General features: G+C 56.7%; 2 protein-coding genes across 4 annotated transcripts in view; one reads left to right on the forward strand and one right to left on the reverse strand.

The window, feature by feature from the left end:
• Positions 1-214: 214 nt before the first annotated feature.
• SLC6A8 (solute carrier family 6 member 8) lies at positions 215-7,874 on the forward strand. The gene is made up of 13 exons (XM_077144890.1): positions 215-476; positions 1,954-2,085; positions 2,702-2,951; positions 3,237-3,369; positions 4,516-4,650; positions 4,749-4,852; positions 4,943-5,067; positions 5,416-5,528; positions 5,673-5,810; positions 5,891-5,993; positions 6,089-6,189; positions 6,272-6,442; positions 6,712-7,874. Exons 1-13 carry the CDS (start codon positions 215-217, stop codon positions 6,850-6,852), a joined length of 1,908 nt encoding a protein of 635 aa, XP_077001005.1. The 3' UTR covers positions 6,853-7,874.
• Positions 7,875-11,268: 3,394 nt separating this feature from the next.
• Positions 11,269-20,581, reverse strand: part of BCAP31 (B cell receptor associated protein 31) — a 31,110-nt gene continuing 21,797 nt past the window's right edge. For all 3 annotated transcript variants that reach the window (XM_077144893.1, XM_077144892.1, XM_077144891.1), the window contains exons 5-8: positions 15,441-15,576; positions 14,284-14,407; positions 13,242-13,342; positions 11,269-11,737 (exon numbers count right to left, since the gene is read on the reverse strand). In XM_077144893.1, the coding sequence (XP_077001008.1) occupies positions 11,699-11,737; positions 13,242-13,342; positions 14,284-14,407; positions 15,441-15,576 (400 nt within the window). In that variant the 3' untranslated portion in view covers positions 11,269-11,698. The remainder of the gene's footprint in view (positions 11,738-13,241; positions 13,343-14,283; positions 14,408-15,440; positions 15,577-20,581) is intronic.

Raw genomic sequence — 20,581 nt, forward strand, 5'->3', positions numbered from 1 at the left:
AGATTCTTCAGGCTCACTTTCAAGTGCTTCGTGGACTGCTTCTGACTGCGCGGCGCCGGCCCCGCACCCCGCCCGCCCGCCCGCCCGCCCGCCGCCCCGTCCCCGGCCCCCAGGCCCGGGAGGGCCCGCACCTCCGCGGCCCTCCCTGAGCCGCCCGGCGCCCCCGCCCGCCCCCGCCCCCGCCCCCGGCCCCGGCCCCGGCCCCCCCGGGGCCATGGCAAAGAAGAGCGCGGAGAACGGCATCTACAGCGTGTCCGGCGACGAGAAGAAGGGCGCCCTGATCGCGCCCGGGCCCGACGGGGCCCCGGCCAAGGGCGATGGCCCCGCCGGCCTGGGGGCGCCCGGCGGCCTCCTGGCTGTGCCACCGCGCGAGACCTGGACGCGCCAGATGGACTTCATCATGTCGTGCGTGGGCTTCGCCGTGGGCCTGGGCAACGTGTGGCGCTTCCCCTACCTGTGCTACAAGAACGGCGGAGGTGAGCACCCCTCGATGCAGCCCGGCCCCATCGCCCCGTGGGGGCGAAGTCCAGGGGGTAGGGGTGCTCCCCGGGCTGGCAAGGGGCGCGAGAACCACCCCTCGCCGGCCACCGCTCCGGAGCGCAGCGGGGCAGGCCTCCACCCCCCTCACCAGTCATGTGCCTGGCAGCGTGGTGGGGGGAGGGGGTCGGCCGGTAAGCCTCCCACCACTCCACCCGCCCCCCCCCCCAGATTCCTGGCCAGGAGATGGGACTCCAGGCCTATCCCCTGGAGGGGGGCTCCAAGAGGTGAGGCACCCTGGCTGCTCCCCTGGGTCAGGCATACAAGTGGCATATTGTGTGGGCCCCCCACGTGTGCACACACGAACACACGCACACACAATGGGCTACTCTGTCCCTCCCCTCTGCTCCCCTCCACTCCCCTCCCCTCCCCTCCGGCCTGTGCCTGGAACACTGGGTGCCTGAGCCAGGCTTGAGCAGCTTGCGGCCTGGCCTGCCTGGCGCCGCCACTGGGCACCCTGCATGCACCATGCCGGCCCGCCGCCCACCAGCCCAGCCCAACACTGAGCCGCAGCGACGCGCACGCCTGGGTCCTCTCACTACAAAGGAGCCCCGGGTGGGTGGGAAGCCGCCATTCCCAGGGGCCAGGCTGGGCAATTGAGACCCAGAGCAAAGGCCTTGGCCCAAGGTCGTGCACAGAAGGATGCTAGGACTGGAAGCAGGACACACTGTAGCTCAGCCCAGTCTCTGAGTCCGAGTGTCCAGAGAGCCAAGGGGAAGGCGTAGGGAGGAGGCACAAGGTGCAGCCCCTGGCCCCCACTGTGTCCTCCTGGGTCGAAGCCTGGGTCTGCGGCCTGCCCTGCACCTTGCCCTCTGTCCTTACACAACAGCCCCTCCAGGCATGCCTAGCCCCTACCCACCCACACCGGCAGAGGCCTGCCACCCGCGCACCCCGCTCCGTGGACCTTCCTGTGGACGTGCAAGTGTCCAGGTGTGGGAAAGGCGAGGGCTCCTTGTGTTCACCCAAGCCCAGGCAGTAGCCCCCCCCAGGCACCAGCGCCCAGCTGCGCACGCGCGCACACGCACTCGCACACACGTCCACACACTTTTGCCATTCCTTCCGGTTGCTGCCTGGCAGCTAGTGAACCGCCATAGGAGGAGGGTCCGCATGTGTAAGAACACGTGTCCCGCTAGGGCCCTGCAGGTGAGCAAGGGCTGGAAGCCCTGTGGAAATAGAGCCCCTGCAGCCCAGGAACACTGGCTCTAAGGGAGTCAGATCCCACCCCCCAAAGCTGTTCACCTCAGGCCTCTGAGTCAGTAGCCACCCCCTCCACTGATTCACCCAGTGGGGCCAGGGTGGGGCCCAGAGCTGGGGCTCTGCCCAGGCCTTCCAGGACTTGGCCTCAGGGCAGCTGGGCGGCCGCGCGCTGGTGCCTGTAATCCACGCTGAACCCTGCACCTGGCTTCTCCCCCCCAGGTGTGTTCCTTATCCCCTACGTCCTGATCGCCCTGATTGGAGGAATCCCCATTTTCTTCCTGGAGATCTCTCTGGGCCAATTCATGAAGGCTGGCAGTATCAATGTCTGGAACATCTGTCCCCTATTCAAAGGTGAGCAGCTTCCCCCTCCCTGCCCACCCCTCCCTTGCAGGGCCCCTTTCCCTTTTCCTACAGTGGGAGTGAGGGCATGGCAGTGAGGACTCATCCGAGAAGTTCTGTCCTGTCCTAATGACAGACCACATGGTACCTGGGAGAGGCCAGGGAGGAAGGTCCTGCTGCTCCCCACCCCACTTGGCAGTTGGGGCACAGGGGGGTACAGTGACTTACCAGAGGACGTAGCTGTCTCCCATATGGCCCCAGGAGAAAGCTATGGCAGCGGCTGTGTGCTAGAGGGGGGCAGGTGGAGACACTGGCCAGCTGGGTTTGATGTCCCTGAAATACCATGGTGGCAGTGGGACCTGCAAGGACAAGACCTTAGGATTGGACATGGGTAGAAGGCAGGGGGGCCTACCTCCTTGGGTCTGGCGGGGGACACCCATGCAAGGAGAAGTCTCTGGGGTACAGCTGAGGGGGGACTTTAGGATGGACGGTGGGCAAGGCGTGGATGCCAGAGGCTCCGCCAGGACTGCTGCGGGCTTGTGGACTGAAGTAGGGGGTGGAGGGAGCTGGCCGGAGAAGCCCGCCTACCCCCCCCAACAGAGACCCTCCTCATCCTGGCACCCTGCAGGCCTCGGCTACGCCTCCATGGTCATCGTCTTCTACTGCAACACCTACTACATCATGGTGCTGGCTTGGGGCTTCTACTACCTGGTGAAGTCCTTCACCACCACACTGCCCTGGGCCACGTGTGGCCACGCCTGGAACAGCCCCGACTGCGTGGAGATCTTCCGCCATGAAGACTGCGCCAATGCCAGCCTGGCCAACCTCACGTGTGACCAGCTGGCCGACCGCCGGTCCCCTGTCATCGAGTTCTGGGAGTGAGTTGGGGAGATGACCTGGGGAGGCAGAGCCACCCCTCCGGGGCCTGGCCTGTCCTTGTCACGCGCCTTTTCCCGTGTTGCGCCCGCCTAGGGGGAGGGAGCTGGTGCCGCAGGGACTGGGGGCCCAGGCCGGCAGCCCTCCCACCCCCCTCCCCACTCCACACCTCAGGGTGGGGGGCACAGGAGCGCCAGCTAGAGCAGAGGCCGGAGGATGGAGGCGCCGCCACCCCTCGGGGCAGCTTCCCTTCTCCCGGCCCTCACCGGCGTCCCCCTGGCTCCTAGGAACAAAGTCCTGCGGCTCTCTGGGGGGCTGGAGGTGCCTGGGGCCCTCAACTGGGAGGTGACCCTGTGTCTGCTGGCCTGCTGGGTCCTGGTCTACTTCTGCGTCTGGAAGGGGGTCAAATCGACAGGGAAGGTACAGCCGGCGGGGGACAGCGGGGTGGGGGGGGCATGGCCCAGACGGAGTGACTGAGGCCGCGGGAGGTGACCGGATGGGGCTCGGGCCGACCAGGGGGAGGTACTAGAACCCAGGCCCCTTGGTCCCCTCCATGCTGCAGCCTCAGCCTCGCGCGGCCTTGGGCCGCAGTGCCAGAGCCCTGCAAGTAGGCCTAAAAGGGAAGATGGTTCTTCCCACCCTCAACCCAGGGCCCAGCAGCCTTTGCTCTTGAGGGGGGAGGTCCAGGCAGCAGCTGCCCCTCCCCTATGTCAGGCTTTACTGCCCTCCTCATTTCTCTCGATGGGCCTGTTTTGACTCTCTGGGTGGCCGGGTCTGTGGCTGTCCCTCCTGCCCACCTGGCTAGCCTGGGGACCCAGAAAGGAGGAGTCTCCACACGTCCCTCCCCTGGATCCCCCATCAGGTTAGGGAGACAGAGGTACAGACAGACATAAGACGGTGTGTGGCAGGTCATGGGGCATGGTCAGGGCTCCGGAGGGCAGGACCCCAGCCTGGCTCATCCCCAGCAGGATCCCCGGAGTGGATGCCTGCTTAGCTGGTAGCCCCCTTTGGGGGAAAGCAGAGGGCTCTGCTGTCAGCCTTTCTCCTGCCTCTGTCTCTGGCTGGCCCAATCACCTTCCCAAACTTCTAAGGACTCCACCTTTCCAGCTTGATGTCCCACTCCCTGTCAGGGCCCTAAAGGGTGCTGGGAGGGATATGCATTCGTCACCCATCCCCACCCTTGCATGTGTCCTCTCACACCCCATGCCTACACTGCCCCCAGACTCCTGCCTCAGGCAAACTCACCTGCCCAGGTCCTCACTCCCTCCATGCCCTTCCCTGCCACAGGCACACTCTGGAACTACCCCACTCCGCCCCTCAGAGGGGACCCACAGAGGCTCACCCACCTGCATGGACGTGGGTCCCCCGCCAATCCTGACATGTACCCTGAGCCCCAGACCCATTTTTGCCACAGGGGTGCTGCTCGTGCTCTCACCTCATGACCAGCTTTCTTTGGGGGCAGTCAAGGCTCTGAGGAGGAAAATGGGAGCCACCCCTGCCAGTGCGGGGGCTGGGTGGGGGTTAGGTGGGAGCAATGGGTGCCGCTCTGAGCAGCTTGGCCCGCAGATCGTGTACTTCACTGCCACATTCCCCTATGTGGTCCTTGTGGTACTGTTGGTGCGTGGAGTGCTTCTGCCTGGCGCCCTGGACGGCATCGTCTACTATCTCAAGCCTGACTGGTCCAAGCTGGGGTCCCCTCAGGTGAGTTGGAGGCCAGTGGCACCAGCAGGGAGAGGGGCCTGGGGGCCAACCCGCCAGAGCCCCCTCACCTGTGCCCCTTCCTGGCCCCCCTCCTCCAGGTGTGGATAGATGCTGGCACCCAGATTTTCTTTTCTTATGCCATTGGCCTGGGGGCCCTCACAGCCCTAGGCAGCTACAATCGCTTCAACAACAACTGCTACAAGTAAGTACCAGGTACCCCTGCCCCACCCCACCCTCCAGGGACTAGGGCCTCGGTGGGCAGCCTGACCAGTCCCACCTGTGCCCCCCGCAGGGACGCCATCATCCTCGCGCTTATCAATAGCGGGACCAGCTTCTTTGCTGGCTTCGTGGTCTTCTCCATTCTGGGCTTCATGGCAGCAGAGCAGGGCGTGCACATCTCCAAGGTGGCTGAATCAGGTAAAGGGCCTCCCAGGCTCTTGGGTGGTGAGTGGCAGTGCCTGTGCTGCTGAACTAGTGCAAGACTTTCCAGAAGGCGTGAGGGGTCAGCTCCCAGGGTAGGGGTGCAGGCCAGGCCCTCTGGTGACTCGGACCCCTGATCAGCTGTCCTCAGGGCCCTTGGGGTACGTCCCTATTTGCCAGTGTGGTGGAGAGAAAAGGCGGGCCTCCTCCCAGGTGCCCGGTGCTGATGGGTGGAGCTGGCAGTGGCCCCATGGACCCTTCTGGGCCCCTCATCTAGGGAACCATGAGCATGTGCGTCGGGGGTGGAGGGCACGCACAGGTCTGGACTGTGCCTTCCCCGTGCAGGGCCCGGCCTGGCCTTCATCGCCTATCCTCGCGCTGTCACGCTGATGCCTGTCGCCCCACTCTGGGCTGCCCTCTTCTTCTTCATGTTGCTGCTGCTTGGCCTGGACAGCCAGGTTGGGAGAGGAAACAGCAGCACCCTGGGGACCCCGGGGGAGGTGGGGGCTGGGGTGAGGTGAAGGGTGGGTGGGCAAGGCGAGGGGGCAGGCCTGGGGGGCAAAAGGGAGGAGAGACTGGGCCTGAGCAACCCCTGGCCACAGTTTGTAGGGGTGGAGGGCTTCATCACCGGGCTCCTCGACCTCCTGCCGGCCTCCTACTACTTCCGCTTCCAAAGGGAGATCTCCGTGGCCCTCTGCTGCATCCTCTGCTTTGTCATCGACCTCTCCATGGTGACCGACGTGAGTGGAGGTGGGGCAGGGGCTGCCTCTGGCTTCCCACTGCCCTCTGCCATCTTGCCTGACCCGGTCCTGTTCTCCAGGGCGGGATGTATGTCTTCCAGCTGTTTGACTATTACTCAGCCAGTGGCACGACACTGCTCTGGCAGGCCTTTTGGGAGTGCGTGGTGGTGGCCTGGGTGTACGGTAGGCAGGGACTGAGGGGAGGGCCGGGCAGGGGCTGCGGGGGGTGAGGGAGGGTGGGTCTCCAGCTCCCTCCCTCCCACCTTGCCTCCCCCCAGGCGCAGACCGCTTCATGGATGACATTGCCTGTATGATTGGGTACCGCCCTTGCCCCTGGATGAAATGGTGCTGGTCCTTCTTCACCCCGCTGGTCTGCATGGTAACGGCTGGGGATGGTGGGGTGGGACAAGGCAGGCTGGGAGGATCCCACAGATGGCTGACAGCATTATCCTCACCGCCAGGGAATCTTCATCTTCAACGTGGTGTACTATGAGCCGCTGGTCTACAACAACACCTACGTGTACCCGTGGTGGGGCGAGGCCATGGGCTGGGGCTTCGCCCTCTCCTCCATGCTGTGTGTGCCCCTCCACCTTGCCGCCTGCCTCCTCAGGGCCAAGGGAACCATGGCTGAGGTTAGTCCCTCTATCCCCTGCCCTTGGGTTCACGTGCTTCTTCCAGGAGATGCACTCACGGGCCTCAGGACCAACTGAGGATGGTCAGAAGGAAAGCTGGCCCTCGATGGCCCCAACTTTCTCCCCTCTGGGCTTGGAAGGAACCACAGGGCCAAGTGGCCAGAGTTGGTGGCAGGGACTGGGAAACTGCAGAGGGAGGTGGGGGTTGCTGGCCTGGGTCGTGGGGACAGCCGGGCTGAGGGCAAGGACGTATCCCTCTCTCCTTGCAGCGCTGGCAGCACCTGACCCAGCCTGTCTGGGGCCTCCACCACTTGGAGTACCGAGCTCAGGACTCGGATGTCAGGGGCCTGACCACCCTGACCCCAGTGTCCGAGAATGGCAAGGTCGTGGTGGTGGAGAGTGTCATGTGAGCGGCCTCAACAAAGCCCGGGCACCTCCAGCTCACATCACCAGCTCACCCTCTTGTAGCCATAGCAGCCCCTGCTTTAGCCCCCCAGCCCACTCCTCCAGGGGGCTAGCCTTTCCCTGATGGTTTTGGGGTCTGCCTGGGGGGTGGTGGGGGTGGGAAGGGAAGAAAGCACCATGAGTGCTGACTACGATAATTTTTTCCATTTTTAATAAAACACCAAAAATATCACAACCCACCAAAAATAGATTCCTCTCCCCACCATATCCTTAGCCAAGCTGGTGCATATGCTGCTTCCCAGACCCTGCCTTTCTCCCCCCAACCACTCCCCACCCCTGCCTTTGCCCCAGCTCCTCTGTTCCCTGCCCACTGACCCAGGAGAGCAGCTATAGATGCAGCTCACCCTACTCCTGGCACCCCCACCCCTGCCTCTCCAGCCTCTGCCCCTTCATGCACCCTCACCCCAGAAGCAGCAGCAGCAGCTTGGAGGGAAGGAGGGGAGGCAAGGGAGGGGCAGTGGAGCCGAGTATTGCAATGGGGCCAGACCCCCTCTGCCCATCCCTATTCTAGAAGCTTAAGAGAGCCAGCCAGCGATGGAACCTTCTGGTTCCTGCGCCCATTGCCACCAATACCAATTGTGTGAGCTTGTGGATGAGTGCATGTGTGCGTGAGTGTGTAGAGTATATATAGATCTCTATCTCTTAGCAAAGGTGAATACCAGGTGTGAACTGTGCCTGTGGGCAGATGTGGCTTGTATTTTGCACATTTTATAAAAATTTGAGAATAGAGCGAGGTTTCTGCTTGTATATTTCTAAAAAGAGAAAACAGCCCAAACTGTCCCTCTCCTTCTCTCTCCCCTCCCTTGCAGTCCCTGTCTTACTCGTCTGCCCCAGCCAAGGAGTGTGAGTTCCTAGATCTCTTCTTCATAGGCAAGAGCTGCAAGCTGTCCAGTGTGCGAGTGAGCGTGTGGGTGTGTGTGTGTCATCCTGGCCCGGGTTGGAAGGAAAAGTGCCAGGGTGGGGTCCTCGAGAGGGTCTTGTGCTTTCCCTTGAACCCACAAGTCTGTGGAGTGAGAGGACGCAGTATTGTGCCGTGGGGCGACACTCAGGCATCCCACACCCAGCTCCCTGGGCTGGGCTACGAGGGCAGGGATCTTAGGTGGGCGCCACCCAGGAAGGAGCACCTCGCATGGCTCCCAGCTCCAAGCTGAAGGCTAATGCACTTTGACATCTCAAGTCTGCCATGGAGCAGCTTTAACCTACGTCTGTGTCACGTCACATCCTGAGACAGCTGAGTGGACCTTAGACTGCCTTCCTCAGCCCTGACTTAGGCTGGGGGAGGGGGACTGGGTGGGGGCGGGGGCCTGCGGGACATCATTACTGTGCTGTAAAAGCCACTGCAAACATAGCAATAAAATCGTCATTTTCCAAAGCTGGCTCCTCCTTCTCCAGCGGCTTCTCTGGGTGTGGCTGGTGTGGGAGGTGTGGGGAGGAGACCTGCCCCCAGATGCAGCCAATTCATCCAGCAATTATTTGTTTTGAGGGCCTGTGCCTGAAACACTTCTAAAAACTGGGAATAGAGCAAGGAAGGATGCCAACAGAAAGCCCTTTCCCACTGGAACTCATATACCTGGTATGCAAAGAGGAACCAATCAAGCAGCCAAGGTTGGGTGTGAAGTCGTGAGAGCTGAAAAGTTTGCAAAGGTTGCCCAGAGAACGCTTCACTGTCTGAGATGAAGTGGGCGAGGTAGATACTCAGGGAAGAGGCCAGTTGGGAGGCTACAGTGATAACCCAGGAGGAAGATGGCAGCTGCTTGGACCCAGGTGGCAGAGAGGAGGTGATGGGAAGCCTTCCCATTCGAGATGTAATTTGAAGGCAGAGCCAGGAGTTCTGATGAACAGGATGTGGGGCTGAGGAGTCAAGGATGACACCAAGAGGTATGGCCTGAGTGATAGGAAGAATGGAGTTGCCAGGTACTGAGATGGGGAGAGCAGGAGCAGGAGGCTTGGAGGGGACAGTCAGGAGGCAACTCTGGGCAGGTTATGTAGGGGGTGCCATCTAAGCGGAGAGGTCTGGTTGGGCATTGGAGTCTGGGGTTCCAGAAAGAGGTTTGGACTGCACATGGATCTTTGGAAGTTAGCAGCATATTAAAGCCCTGAGTCTGGCTGAGCCACCCAGGGAGGTAGTATGAGGGTGCAGACAGAAAAGTGGCCCTCAGTCGGAGCCTTGGGGACCTCAATCAGAGAGAGAAGGGGTGGCCAGGGGGTGGGAAGGAAACCCAAAGGGCAGTGTGGCTCCTGGAATCCACGTGGACACCCTCCATGCATAGGAGGGAGTCATCAGCTATGCCACATACTATTGACAGTTACATAAAAGACAAGGCCTGCTCGGACCCATCTCTAAAATACTAGTCTTCTCCAATTGCTTTTCAGTTCATCTGCACTCTACAAACTCTGGACCTCACCATACCTGCAACTTCAACCCTCCCTGCATGCTGGTTCCCACATCCCCGACTGCAAGCACCCTTCCCAAGGCAATGATATCTCTCCCAATGGCCCAGGCCCCTCACACTGTCATCTCTGGCCACTGCCCCTCAACCACGGCCTTCCAAACAGCACCCATTGGGGCCTCAAGCCTTGATCTCACCCCTGGAGCCACCCTTCTCCACTCCCATCTAACACAACTCCACCTCTCTCCTCTCCAGGCCCCTGCCCCCAACCCAGCCTTTAGGCTTCATGACCTCAGGCCTGGACCCCAGCAAAAGTCTGTTAATTGTCCTCCCCACCTTGAGTCTGAAACCCTCCAATTCACCCGCCACACAATCACCATGGAGAAAACTCAAAAAACACTGAAACGTAAAAAAAAGAAAGAAAACTTCAGAGGTGGTAACACTGAGCTAGGCCTTGCAGAACAAGTCACTATTTATTCAGGAATTAGCCACTGCACCTGTGCTGCTGCAGGCTTGCTCCTATTCTGGATACAAACATTAGGAAGACATGGTCTCTGCCCAGCTGCAGTGGAAGAGACAGACATGAAAAGAGCTGCTCTCAACACATCAGCTGAGCACTTGGAGCATGGCCAACCCCTTAGGCAGTGGGCTGCCTAAGCCAGCCTGAGGTGGGGGAAAAGGCAGAGGTCATCAGGACCTCAAAGGGGCAAGTCAAACAAACTGAGAGGGGAAGGCTGCTGGGAGGCAGGCAACTGTGTGTGCATTCTGAGGGCTGGGAGCAGCCCGGAGTCGAGGTTGACTATTTGCCTCATCGTCCAAGGCCCCCACGTTACCTCTGAGGGCATACCTTCCTGTCACCATTTTGCCCCCAAGGCCAGGAGAGCAGAAAGTGGGCCTCTTTCTCTCCTTAGTGTGCGGCCTGGCCCAGAGGGGCTGCTCATTGGGCATGGGGAGAAGGGAGGAGGTAGAGAAGACCGTCAGGAAAGCTGCCCAAGGCCAAGTGAGGGAGGGCCCAGCAAACTCGCTGTTTGGACTTTAGCCATCAGAACTCTGGAGAAGAGAGTTCAGGGAGGCCTGAGGTAGTCAGAGAACACTTCCTGGAAAAGTGGGAGCAGTCCTCAGCCTTGGATTAGCAACCAGAGGGTGTCACCTGCAAGCCTGGAGGACACGTCCCTGTTGTGGCTCAGATGCCCCCACCCACAGATACCACCTATCAGATGAGGCCAGCAGGTGTGAGGGTGGGGAAGGACAATGAGGCACGAGAAGGGAGGCCCCAGGGGAATGGGTGTGTTGTGGGTGAAGGGCAAGTAACTTTTGAGAGTGGCAGCCTCTCATGAAGGCCACTGCACGGTGGTCTGGCCACGGCACAGGGATCACCTGACCTAGGTGGAGCCCCCTCTCCACTGCCTAGCTCTGCCCTGGGCCAGTTCTAGGTCACTGCTAAGGATGAGAGTCCTCTCAGAGTGGGCATTAGTCAGAGGTCACCCTATGGACTTTCAAGAGGGGGTGGAGAAGGCAATGACTGGTGGCCTTCAGCCAAGTTCTAGCTGCCCTAGGTGTGATGAACAGGAACCCCAAGATGAAAGCAAGTCTGCTGCCCTAAACCATCCCCCTTCCCCCAGCCAGCTGTCCCTAGTCTCACAGGCTCCCCAGGACCCTGTTGCCAACCCCTAGGGCGACTAACAGGACAGACACTCACCTGGCCACCATGAAGTGAGGCCTCACCCAGCTCCAGGGGCAGAAGGTGGGGGAGGCACAGAGGGGGCAGGGCCACTAGGGAGAGTAAGTGTGAACAGAGCTGGGGAGCACCACCCTTGCTCCAGGGATGGCCTGGCCTTGAGTGAGGGGATCCTTGAGGAGCTTTCGAATAAGCTGAAAGAAAATACCTCAAAGCCAAAAGCCTGAATGGGGGTAGGGGGTAGGGGGAAGGAGAGTTATCTGGGGGCCTCAGGTACACACAAGCCCACTGTATGCATCATAACAACAACTTTTATTATCCCACAAAAAGAAACAAGACAGCCTGCTTCACCCACTCCCCTGCAAGACCAAAAACAGGGGCTTCAGAGACCCCAAGGTCAACATAGCAAAAAACCTGGGGCTCAACCATCAGGCCCAACTGCAACCGCTGTCTGTGCTCTCAGGAGTGGAAGCTGGGGATGCAGCAGGATGGCAGCAAATTCACTCTGAATTTTTGGAAATCAGGACCCCTAGTGTATGCTGGGTGAGTGTGATAAGGGGCCCATAGCAGAAGGGACCAAGATGAAGAAATGCAAGCTGTGGAAGGAAACTTGGAACAGAAGGGAGAGAACTAAAGTACTGAGAGGGGAGGCTGGGCTCTCAGGAAGCAGCGAGCATGTGCTGGGTGGAAGCTGCTGAAGACAGGGGAGGGAAGGATGCCCCTTCACTCCTCCTTCTTGTCCGTGGGACCATCTACCACCGCCTGGAAAGGTACAGAAACCCCCAAAGCAATAGGTTGGCAGGGACCACTTTACCCCTTTGACCTCTAGACCAGTCCCAGAGGCCAAGCTCAGTTCCCTTTTTATCCTAAATGCTAAGTATTCAGGTAAGTGAGGGACCCCACCATGACTGGCACCCAAAGGCTGGCCAGACTGTCAAGAGGCTGTCAGCCCTTGCCCACACTCCAGCAAAGGCCCTGAACCTTACTGCTAGCCAGGTTAAGACTGCCAGGGCCCTGCTAGGGGCCAGTAACTGAGTGACTGCAGTAGGGCCAGCTAGAAGCCTCTGCTACTGCTCTTTTCCTTAGAACAGCAACATGACCACCCCCATTTTGAGCCCTGCTCCCCTTCCTCCCATCTGCAGGCTCAGCACGCAATTCCCTTTCATGTCCCAGTGAGGCTCTTCCAACTGTACACCTCCTGCAAGTCCCCTTGAAACCCTGGCCCTATCCTGTGGGCCTACCCCCACACTAAAGGGTACCATCACCCCTTCGGGGCTAGGCCCTTTCTTGTCACCTGTTTATGGTACCCAAACTCCAGCCACCAAGCACCAAGGGCAAGCTGTCAGAAATCATGCCCAACTCGAAGACCACTTGAACTTCAAGATGTTCCCTGGTATTCTGAGGCTAGTCTGACACCCAAGGGTGGCCAAAAAAAAAAAAACAGGGAAAACAACAAGATAATGGAGAGAATAATACTTCCCTGGGGCTCTGGGGTGAAGTGGGCTGTCAAAATTGTCACCTCACCCAGAGCCTTGGCTTCCTAGACCCCTACTGGGTCAGAGGAGGAGGCAGGGGCAGCAGCTAGGCATGCCCAGATGCCTCCTTCCAGTACCTCCGGGTGAAAGCTGCCTTAAGATACTTTGTCTTAAGTTTCCTCCTGCTCTGGCTATCTCAGCCTGTGGGAGGGACCTTCCACACATCGCAACATACCCCAAAAGGAAGACAAGGCCAGAAGCTGAACCCAGCATTTCAGCTAAGTATATCTGCTCCTGATGGTACTCCTTTGCTGGACTTGGACTGGAGTAAAAGGCCCCAAACCATGGACTATGGATGGGATATTAGGTTAAGGAGCTAACTACTCTCAGGGCACTGACACTAGGCCATAGGTACTGAGCAGTCTCAGTAAGTGCCCCACTCACATCCCTCCTGTCCTTGAGAAAGGTTTGAGCCACTGGACCCAGACGAAACTGCTTGGCAGGCTGTTCTCTCTAGACTCAACAATGACTGAGGATGAAAAAGGGAAAGGGAGAGAAAGGGACTAGAGGGCCACCTGGATGCCTGTGTTTCTTTAACTGCCCACGGCAGTAAGGTTATCAGGTTCACTCTCTACCTCACTAAGGCTTCTTGGCATCAAAGGGGGCTGCCCCAATCAGACTCCACTGACGTGTTCCCTTGAAGACCTACCCAAGTGGGCTGAGGGCCTGGGAGGGCACGGTTAGCCCATTACACAAACCCATCAGACCAAGCCACAACAGGCCATACTGACCTGCAGCTTGGCATGCTCCTCCAGCAGGCGGTCGTACTCCTTGGTCAGGCCCTCGGACTGCTTCCGCATGGCCAGAGCCTCATTCTCCGCTCTCTCTAGTTCTGGAAATGAGACAAATGAAAAAGAAAGGAGAAAGGAAAGACCAGAAATAAGGAAAGAAAATCTATTTGCTGAGTTTCTCTGTCCCCTAGTTAGGTTACATAGGAGACCACATCCCTAAATAAAGCTCTTCTGCCAGCTACCTTTAGCTTACCAAAAATATTGGATGAAGGGGGGAAAAAAACACTACATAGGATCACCTCACCCAGACTTGAGTGAAAGAAACCTAAGTGGTTTTCTACAGGGATAACTTTGAGAAGACACAAGAAAAAAGTAAGGATTGAGGAGTGAGCATTGGAGGCAGAGAGCAAAGACCCATCTCAAAGCACAGCTCTCTGTGACAGTGAAACCTGTGCAGAGAACCATCATGCCCAAAGCCTACGGCTCTAAGGAAGACCTGACCATTCCCCACCCTAAGGCTGGCCTGAAAGGTCCCATACGTAGTCTTCAGATGTGGATAAAAAGAATTAGAGAGGCTAGTTCATACCTGATTTAGATTAAACACACACATAGAACAAAAGCAGACAAAGAACAAACAGCACAAGTTTCCATTCACTTCCTTCCTGAACGTTCCCTCTTGGCTTGAGTCTCCCTCTGTTTAACTCTGACACTCCTCTTCTCCTTGGCTCCAAGGCATCTCAGGTGCCCTGTGCCTGTCTGCTCCTGACAGGAAAATCCCCACAGGACATGGCTACAAAGCACAGGCTGCCGCTCCTACCCCTAGGGCTTCTCTAGCCCTGCTAACGCCACTCAGCCCCAATCAGTGGGCTGGGAGCAGCAGGGTGCTACTTGTTTGTTTTCACCCAGCTCTTGAGCTAGGTAGGGTGAGTTTCCCTTCCACATGGCGCGTGAGGTTTGTTATTAATATTCTGGCACCAGAGTGGCAGCACCAGCCGTCGGAGGCTCCAGGATTCCGGGGGGCGGGCACGGGGACAACTCTCACTTTGCTTGTTGTTGGCCAGCTCCTCCTTTAGCTTCTTCAGATCAGCCTTCAAGCTCCTGTTCTCTTCCTCCACCTTCAACTCAGCTTGTCTAAGATCCAACTTGTCTCTGTCAACACCAGTTTCCTAGGAAAAGATCCAAGTGCCGGAGTTACTCAAGAGGGAAGGAGAGGTTCCAGCTCTCCCCTCCCCACTGAGCTGCTATTCCTCAAGCTGCCCTGGGCACTTGCCCCTTCAGAAATGTCAGTGCAGAACTAGGCCACTGCTTGTTCTAAGCCACCAGTCAAAGGCCAGGGCTTGGCTGTCTGCTGAGGGGAAGATCAGGGCCAGCTGGGCCACCTGTCCCACCTGCGCCTTCCTCCCGCCCCAGCCTCCCTCCTTCCCAGCAAGGGTGTGCCAACTCCTCAGAGCTGACCAGTCCACGCATATGCTATCACATGGGGCTCCACCTCTGCCCCAGCCTAACCACTACCATTCCTTCCTCTCTTCAGCTCCAGAAGCTCACTCCAGCCAAAGAGCCCCAAGCTCCCCACCACCTCCTCCAGTTCCAACTTGCCTATGAGGCGCACCACAGATCCAAACCCACCCAGCACCTGCAGCGCTTGGCTCAACCTCATCTCCTCTGACAAGTCTTCTAGGACTTGCCTGGCAACCCTGCATGTCTTAAGATTTGCAGCTGATCACAAATATCCCAGAGAACCAGGGACTTCTTTATTCTCCTTCTCTTCTACCTTGCCTACTACAGTTCCTAGCACAGGGCTTGGTTCGCTAGGGAGCCATCTAAATCAGGGAACAGTCCCCACTAGGAGGGGCAGATAGAAACAAGATAGCAGAAAGGCCTCGTTCTCCAAGTCCTCTTGAGTTGGATGGGGGTGGCTGACTCATCACTGGTCTCCACAGCCTCCAGCCCTATCCCCATCGTCACCCTCCCCACCCCACCTCCGAATGCATACACAGTGACACACTTTCCCCGCTAATGACTTCTCCTTTGCTCTCCCACCAATTCTCTGGCTTTTCAGAGTATGGTAGTAGGCGTGGACGTCCATCAGGCGCATTTCCAAGCCAAAGAGCAAGGTGTGCGGCGAGCCACCCAAGGCCCTGCTACTGCGGCCCATGTCTGAGGGCACCATGTGGCTGCAACAGGGAAGACAGAACTCACCTTCTTCAGCAGGTCGTTCTCTTCCATATATTTCTTGGCCGCTTCACTAGCACTCTCTGCCTGCTTTTTAAAGGCTTCATTGGAGGCCAGCAGTGTGGCCTGCTGGGAGATAAGAGTCACTAGGCGTCTCAGTAGGCTGCAAGCATTTACGTAATAAAAGGAGAAGTGAGAAAGAAAGAAAAGTTGTGGGCATTAATTTCTCTTGGTTATTCTCCACCCCATGTCTATCTCCAGCCTGGACCCACCCTCTTAAATTACTACCAGGGTAGCCAAGCTAGAAGCCTTTATCTGGCAATAAGGGGGGAAAGGTGGAGCCCAGTCAGATGTCCTCCACCACCAAAATGGCCATTATCTAGTCTGGGGAAGGCACAGGACAATGTCTGAGGGAGCGGGCTGAAGCAGGCACTGTGGGAGAAGGCTGCCAGGCCATGCAGGGACAGGTCCAACTACAACACAAAGTCCCAGAGCACCGAATTGTCCAGCTCCATTCCTGACACACCAGAGAAGCCACACACCACTTTCTCACCTGCAAGGCAAGGCTTGCCTTGGTAAAATAACAAGAGCAGCAGCTGGCACATCCTGACCCCTTACAGCATGCCAGACTGAGTCCTCACAGCTATCTTATAAGACCACATGATGCCGTATTATATATTTACATAAAATAGTATGGCACTATCCCCATCCCCAAGGAGGAAGCTAAGGCTCAACAGGGTCAAGCAACTTTTCCAAGGTAAAAGCCAGAAAACTGACACGGCTGGGCTTCAGATTCAGGTCTGTCTGACTTCGAAGCCTGAGCTTTTAACCTCTACCCTTTCTAAATTCAAAGGGAGTCGCTCCCAGGTTCCGATGTAAACGCAAGAGAGAAATGACTACTGTTCTCTACCCAACCCCCTTCCTCAACACATTCGTAGAGGCAGCTGCCGGAACACGTCTGTTATGTAACGCAGTCCAAATCGAGGTCTCCGTGGGCTAGAGGGTACAGAAAAAGGAGAACCAGGGCACAGGAGCACACTTCATGCCCAAACCAGCCCAGAGAGGCAAACAGGTGACAGCTAGGGGCAGATTTTGGTCCCCAAGCAGAGGGAATAGTCTAATCCCTTTCCTGAAACCCATGCTTTCTCTGAGATGTGAGCTGGCAGAACAAGAGAGGAGGGAAAGGACTTCCTTCATTTCTTAATAACAGCACAGCTCATTCAAACAGCCAGCCACAGGCAGAGGACTATTTTTCCCCAAGCACCTAGGAAAAGGACATCAAGTTGGCGTGGCAAACCCAGACCAGTCATAGTTTTCAGACCAAGGCAAAAGTTTCATGAAGGATGACTAGAGAGGAAGGAAAAAAACAATCCGCTTCATTTCTGAATGTTTCAACAGCAAAGTACTGGCGCAGAAGAGACACAGTAGCACTCAACCGCCCGCCCCCTTGCCCTTCTAGCCTGGGCCCCACCAGGCCCACATGCCATGACTGGTCAGCTATGCTTGCCACTCAGCCAAGGGTGGGCCAAGGAAATAAGGAAGTGCACTATACTTCTAGGCACCAGCAAATCAGGTGCCGGGGGCCCTGGCCAAGCCCCTGTGAGAGCAAGTGGTAGTAGAGATGGCATGCCTTTGGGGTTTGGGGAGAGGCACTGGGGCCCCAGCAGCATGGCAAGAGCCAGGCAGTTGATTCCTGGCAGGAGAGGAGAGTTTCCAGTGACATGTGCTCTCTAAAATTAGCGGCCCAGGGACCTCGTGGCCTAGGGCTCAGGTTTCCCTGCCTCGGCTTCAGACTGCCCACCAGCCTGCCACCCCCAGGCCCAAGCCCTGGAGGTGGAGGGAACTACCAACTGCACCAAAAGCCACAGAGAAGAATTAAGCCTGATTCACGCTGGCTTAGCTGGAAGGCACTGGTGGGGCCTAGAAAGAAAGGCAAGTCTGACTAAACCTGAATTTCCCAGAACAAAGTGCTCTGGCTCCTGAGCCCAGCATAGTGAGGCTAAGGAGGTGGCTCCTTCCTCTCAGCTGTAGGCGGGGGATGGGGGAAGGGGGATAGGGCTTGTGTGCCACCTGGTGGTTAGACGGGGCCTAGTGGACACCACAGAGACCCAGCAGGCAGAAGTGGGGCCCACAAGACGGAGGGCTGGGCAGGCAGCTGACCCAGGTGGTATTCCAGTGGAGCTGGTAAGTGACTGTGGCAGTAATCACAGCCACCCAGAGAAGCTGGACCTGGGGAGGTGGCTGACACAACAGCTCTCCCTGTTGCCCTCCGAGCCCTCCCCAGCTCTGGAGAACAAGAGTTTCCACGACTGGGCAGGGCAACACACACAAAACCCAGCCAGAACTGTCCAAATCCCCAACCTTGATCAACTGGCCCCAGCTATGAGCGGACTCCACATTAACCAGCTGGCCTTTTGAGGGCCCTGACTCAATTCTCTCTTTTCTCCTGGGTCCAAACACTCCCCACTTGCCCCAGACCCCTCAGATTACCTCCACCACCCTCATTTTGGAGAAGAGCCGCCTCCAGGGCAAACTCCCTCCATTTCCTAACCCCAATCTGCTGACCTGTGATGCCATCCACTGGCTCTCTCTTCCTTGAGAGGTGTTCCTCCACCTAGGTCCCGGAGAACTCCTTCCCCTCCAGCCACCTCTTCCTCCCAGCTGGCCGTGGCCCATAAGCGCCATTACCTAGAAGTGGCAACCATGCTCCAGTACCTCATCCTCTTCTGCCTACCACCCAGTCCTCAATCTGCTACAGTCAAGGCTCTGCCCTCACCAAGCCCTTGGGATCGCTCTTGTGAGCCACATCAATGACCTCCCAGTTGCCACATTCAGTGGACACTCTGATGTCCTGTTTTCACACACCTGCTTGGCAGCATCCAACGTGGCCAAAACTTCACCTCCATGGACTTTTCTTCTCCCTTGACTTCAATAAATCCTTCTTCTGAGTCTTCCTCAACCTATTATTTGCACTCTTCAATTCTCACCTTACATTTTCTTCAGAGCTCATCTTATACCCTGAAAGAGCTTTTGCTGAAGTCCAGACTTACAACCCAATTCCTAAAAAGCACAGGCTCTTGGTTGTCCCAAAGACAATTCAAACTCACCTTGTCCAGAACACACTTGTTCTTACCTGGTGTGACCAGATCCTCTTGTGTTCAATTCCCTCCTGCACTGTGGGGCAAGGGGTCCACTCATCGACTCAAATGTCCAAACCTCAGCATTGCCTTGGATTCCTTCCTTCCCTCAGATCCAAGCCTAGTCCCCTCTATTTTGCATGCACACAGACTATCTCCCCAACCAGTCCTATTCCCTATCCCTGTCATCTCTGACTTTGTCTAGTTCACTCTTAACTTCCTGGATTATTTTAGCAGCCACTTTGCTGCTCCCTTCCCTATTTCCAGCTGTACATCTTTCCTTCTCATCCTACACCCTGTAGCCAGAGCAAGCCTGATGAGGTCACTCCCCTGCTGAAATTCTGTCAGTGCCTCCCCACTACTGGGAGGCTTCAGTCCAGTCACCTTTGGCTGGCACACAGGCCCCCTGGGATCTACTTCCTTTTCTCTCATCACTGCCCCACGTGGGCCCTTTGCTCTAGTAACACCAAACCACTGGCCATTCTTGGAGCACACCTAGTCCTCTGCACTCCATGCCACTGCACGTCATTCCTTCTGCAATGTCCTTTTTACTCTGTTTGATAGCTTCAACTGATGACTCAAGACCCAGGTCACTCACCACCTGATCAAAAAAGCCTTTCCTGACCCCACCAGGTTCGACACCCTTCCGTGCTGCTCCCTACCACATCACTGCATGTATCCCTTTTATGACTGTCATTTGGTCATTTGCCTGGCCTTTAAGCCAGGGATAGGATCTTCCATGTCTAGATCCCCATCAATGTGATGTGTTTAAAAGAGATCTTTGAGATGCTCTAACCCTGCTCCCAGGAAAGGAAGTGGTTCTCCGACAGGAGGGACCATGTTCAAACGGCACCTCAGGCAGCAAGCGAGCCAGAACTCCCTCCCCTATCAACTCAGCTCTCCTTTGGCTCCAGTCCATGATGCTCCTTGCTGTGCATAGGCCAGAAACCTGTAAGTTAGTCTAGCAACAGGGAACAGAAAACAGCAGCGGAAGAGGCATCTCAGACCTACAGAAGTATAACCCTGTATTCATGGGCTAGGCAGGCTGTGGCTGTGCTGGTAGCTGAGATGGTATACCAGGCTGCTCCCTTGGGGCCCAAGAGTGAGGTTAACCATATGAAAAGTGCATATGAAAAATACCTTGTGACATGTTTAAAAGGGATCTTTTAAAGAGCAGACACAGGCCCACCAGAATGTGCCAGGCCAGGACCAGGCCTGTGGTGCGGTGCCACCGTGCTCGTATACACTCTCAACTGCCCCATCAAAATCTAGCACCAATGTCCCCAACCTGCCCCCGGACCCTCTGACCCCATATTCTCTCCTAGCATGTTAACATGTCCTCTTGCACATGCCCTGTGTGTTCTGGTTCAGACCCAGGTTTTACCAGGATCTAAGTGCTCATGGACAAGTCAAATCTTACATACTAAACCATAGGTTCCCAGGGTCTAGATTAAGCAGAGCTTTATTCTTCAAGCACTCAAGACAGGAACAGGATGAGTTTCAGAATTACCAAGACTTAATAGCATAAGAAACGTCAGCCTGGAGAAAGAATTTATTGCATGTTTTTCTCTCTTTTGCAGTTTACCTTCCATTGCTTTGTGCTTGACCTCCCAAGTGTCATTACACATACAACTGCTCTTAGATACCCATTTTTAGACAAAAGGTAAAAGCCTAAGAGCCAAAGGAGCTCCTAAAGGTATAAGAGACTGCCCACTGATAGAGGGGCTCAGGTTCCTTGGAATAGTGATTCAGATTAAATGTGTCTAATAGCAGTGGGGAGAAGCCAGTGAAAAAACCTTCACAGAACTGAGATGTGTCCTTGGCAGACAAACATCATTCCCAAATGCTTGAATTAAACTTCATTTCCTTGGTAAAATGTTTTTGGACACAGAGCAGTACTATCATGCTTTTATAAAAGGTTGAGTCAACAAGAGAAGGCAGGAGACATAAAATCTCTCTCCAGACACTAGAGAAATAGGGCCAACCATATTAAGTAGGAAAAGGTTTTTTCATATGTGCTTTTCACCAATT

This window comes from Tamandua tetradactyla, chromosome X, assembly GCF_023851605.1.
Source record: "Tamandua tetradactyla isolate mTamTet1 chromosome X, mTamTet1.pri, whole genome shotgun sequence".
Classification (NCBI taxonomy): Eukaryota; Metazoa; Chordata; class Mammalia; order Pilosa; family Myrmecophagidae; genus Tamandua; species Tamandua tetradactyla.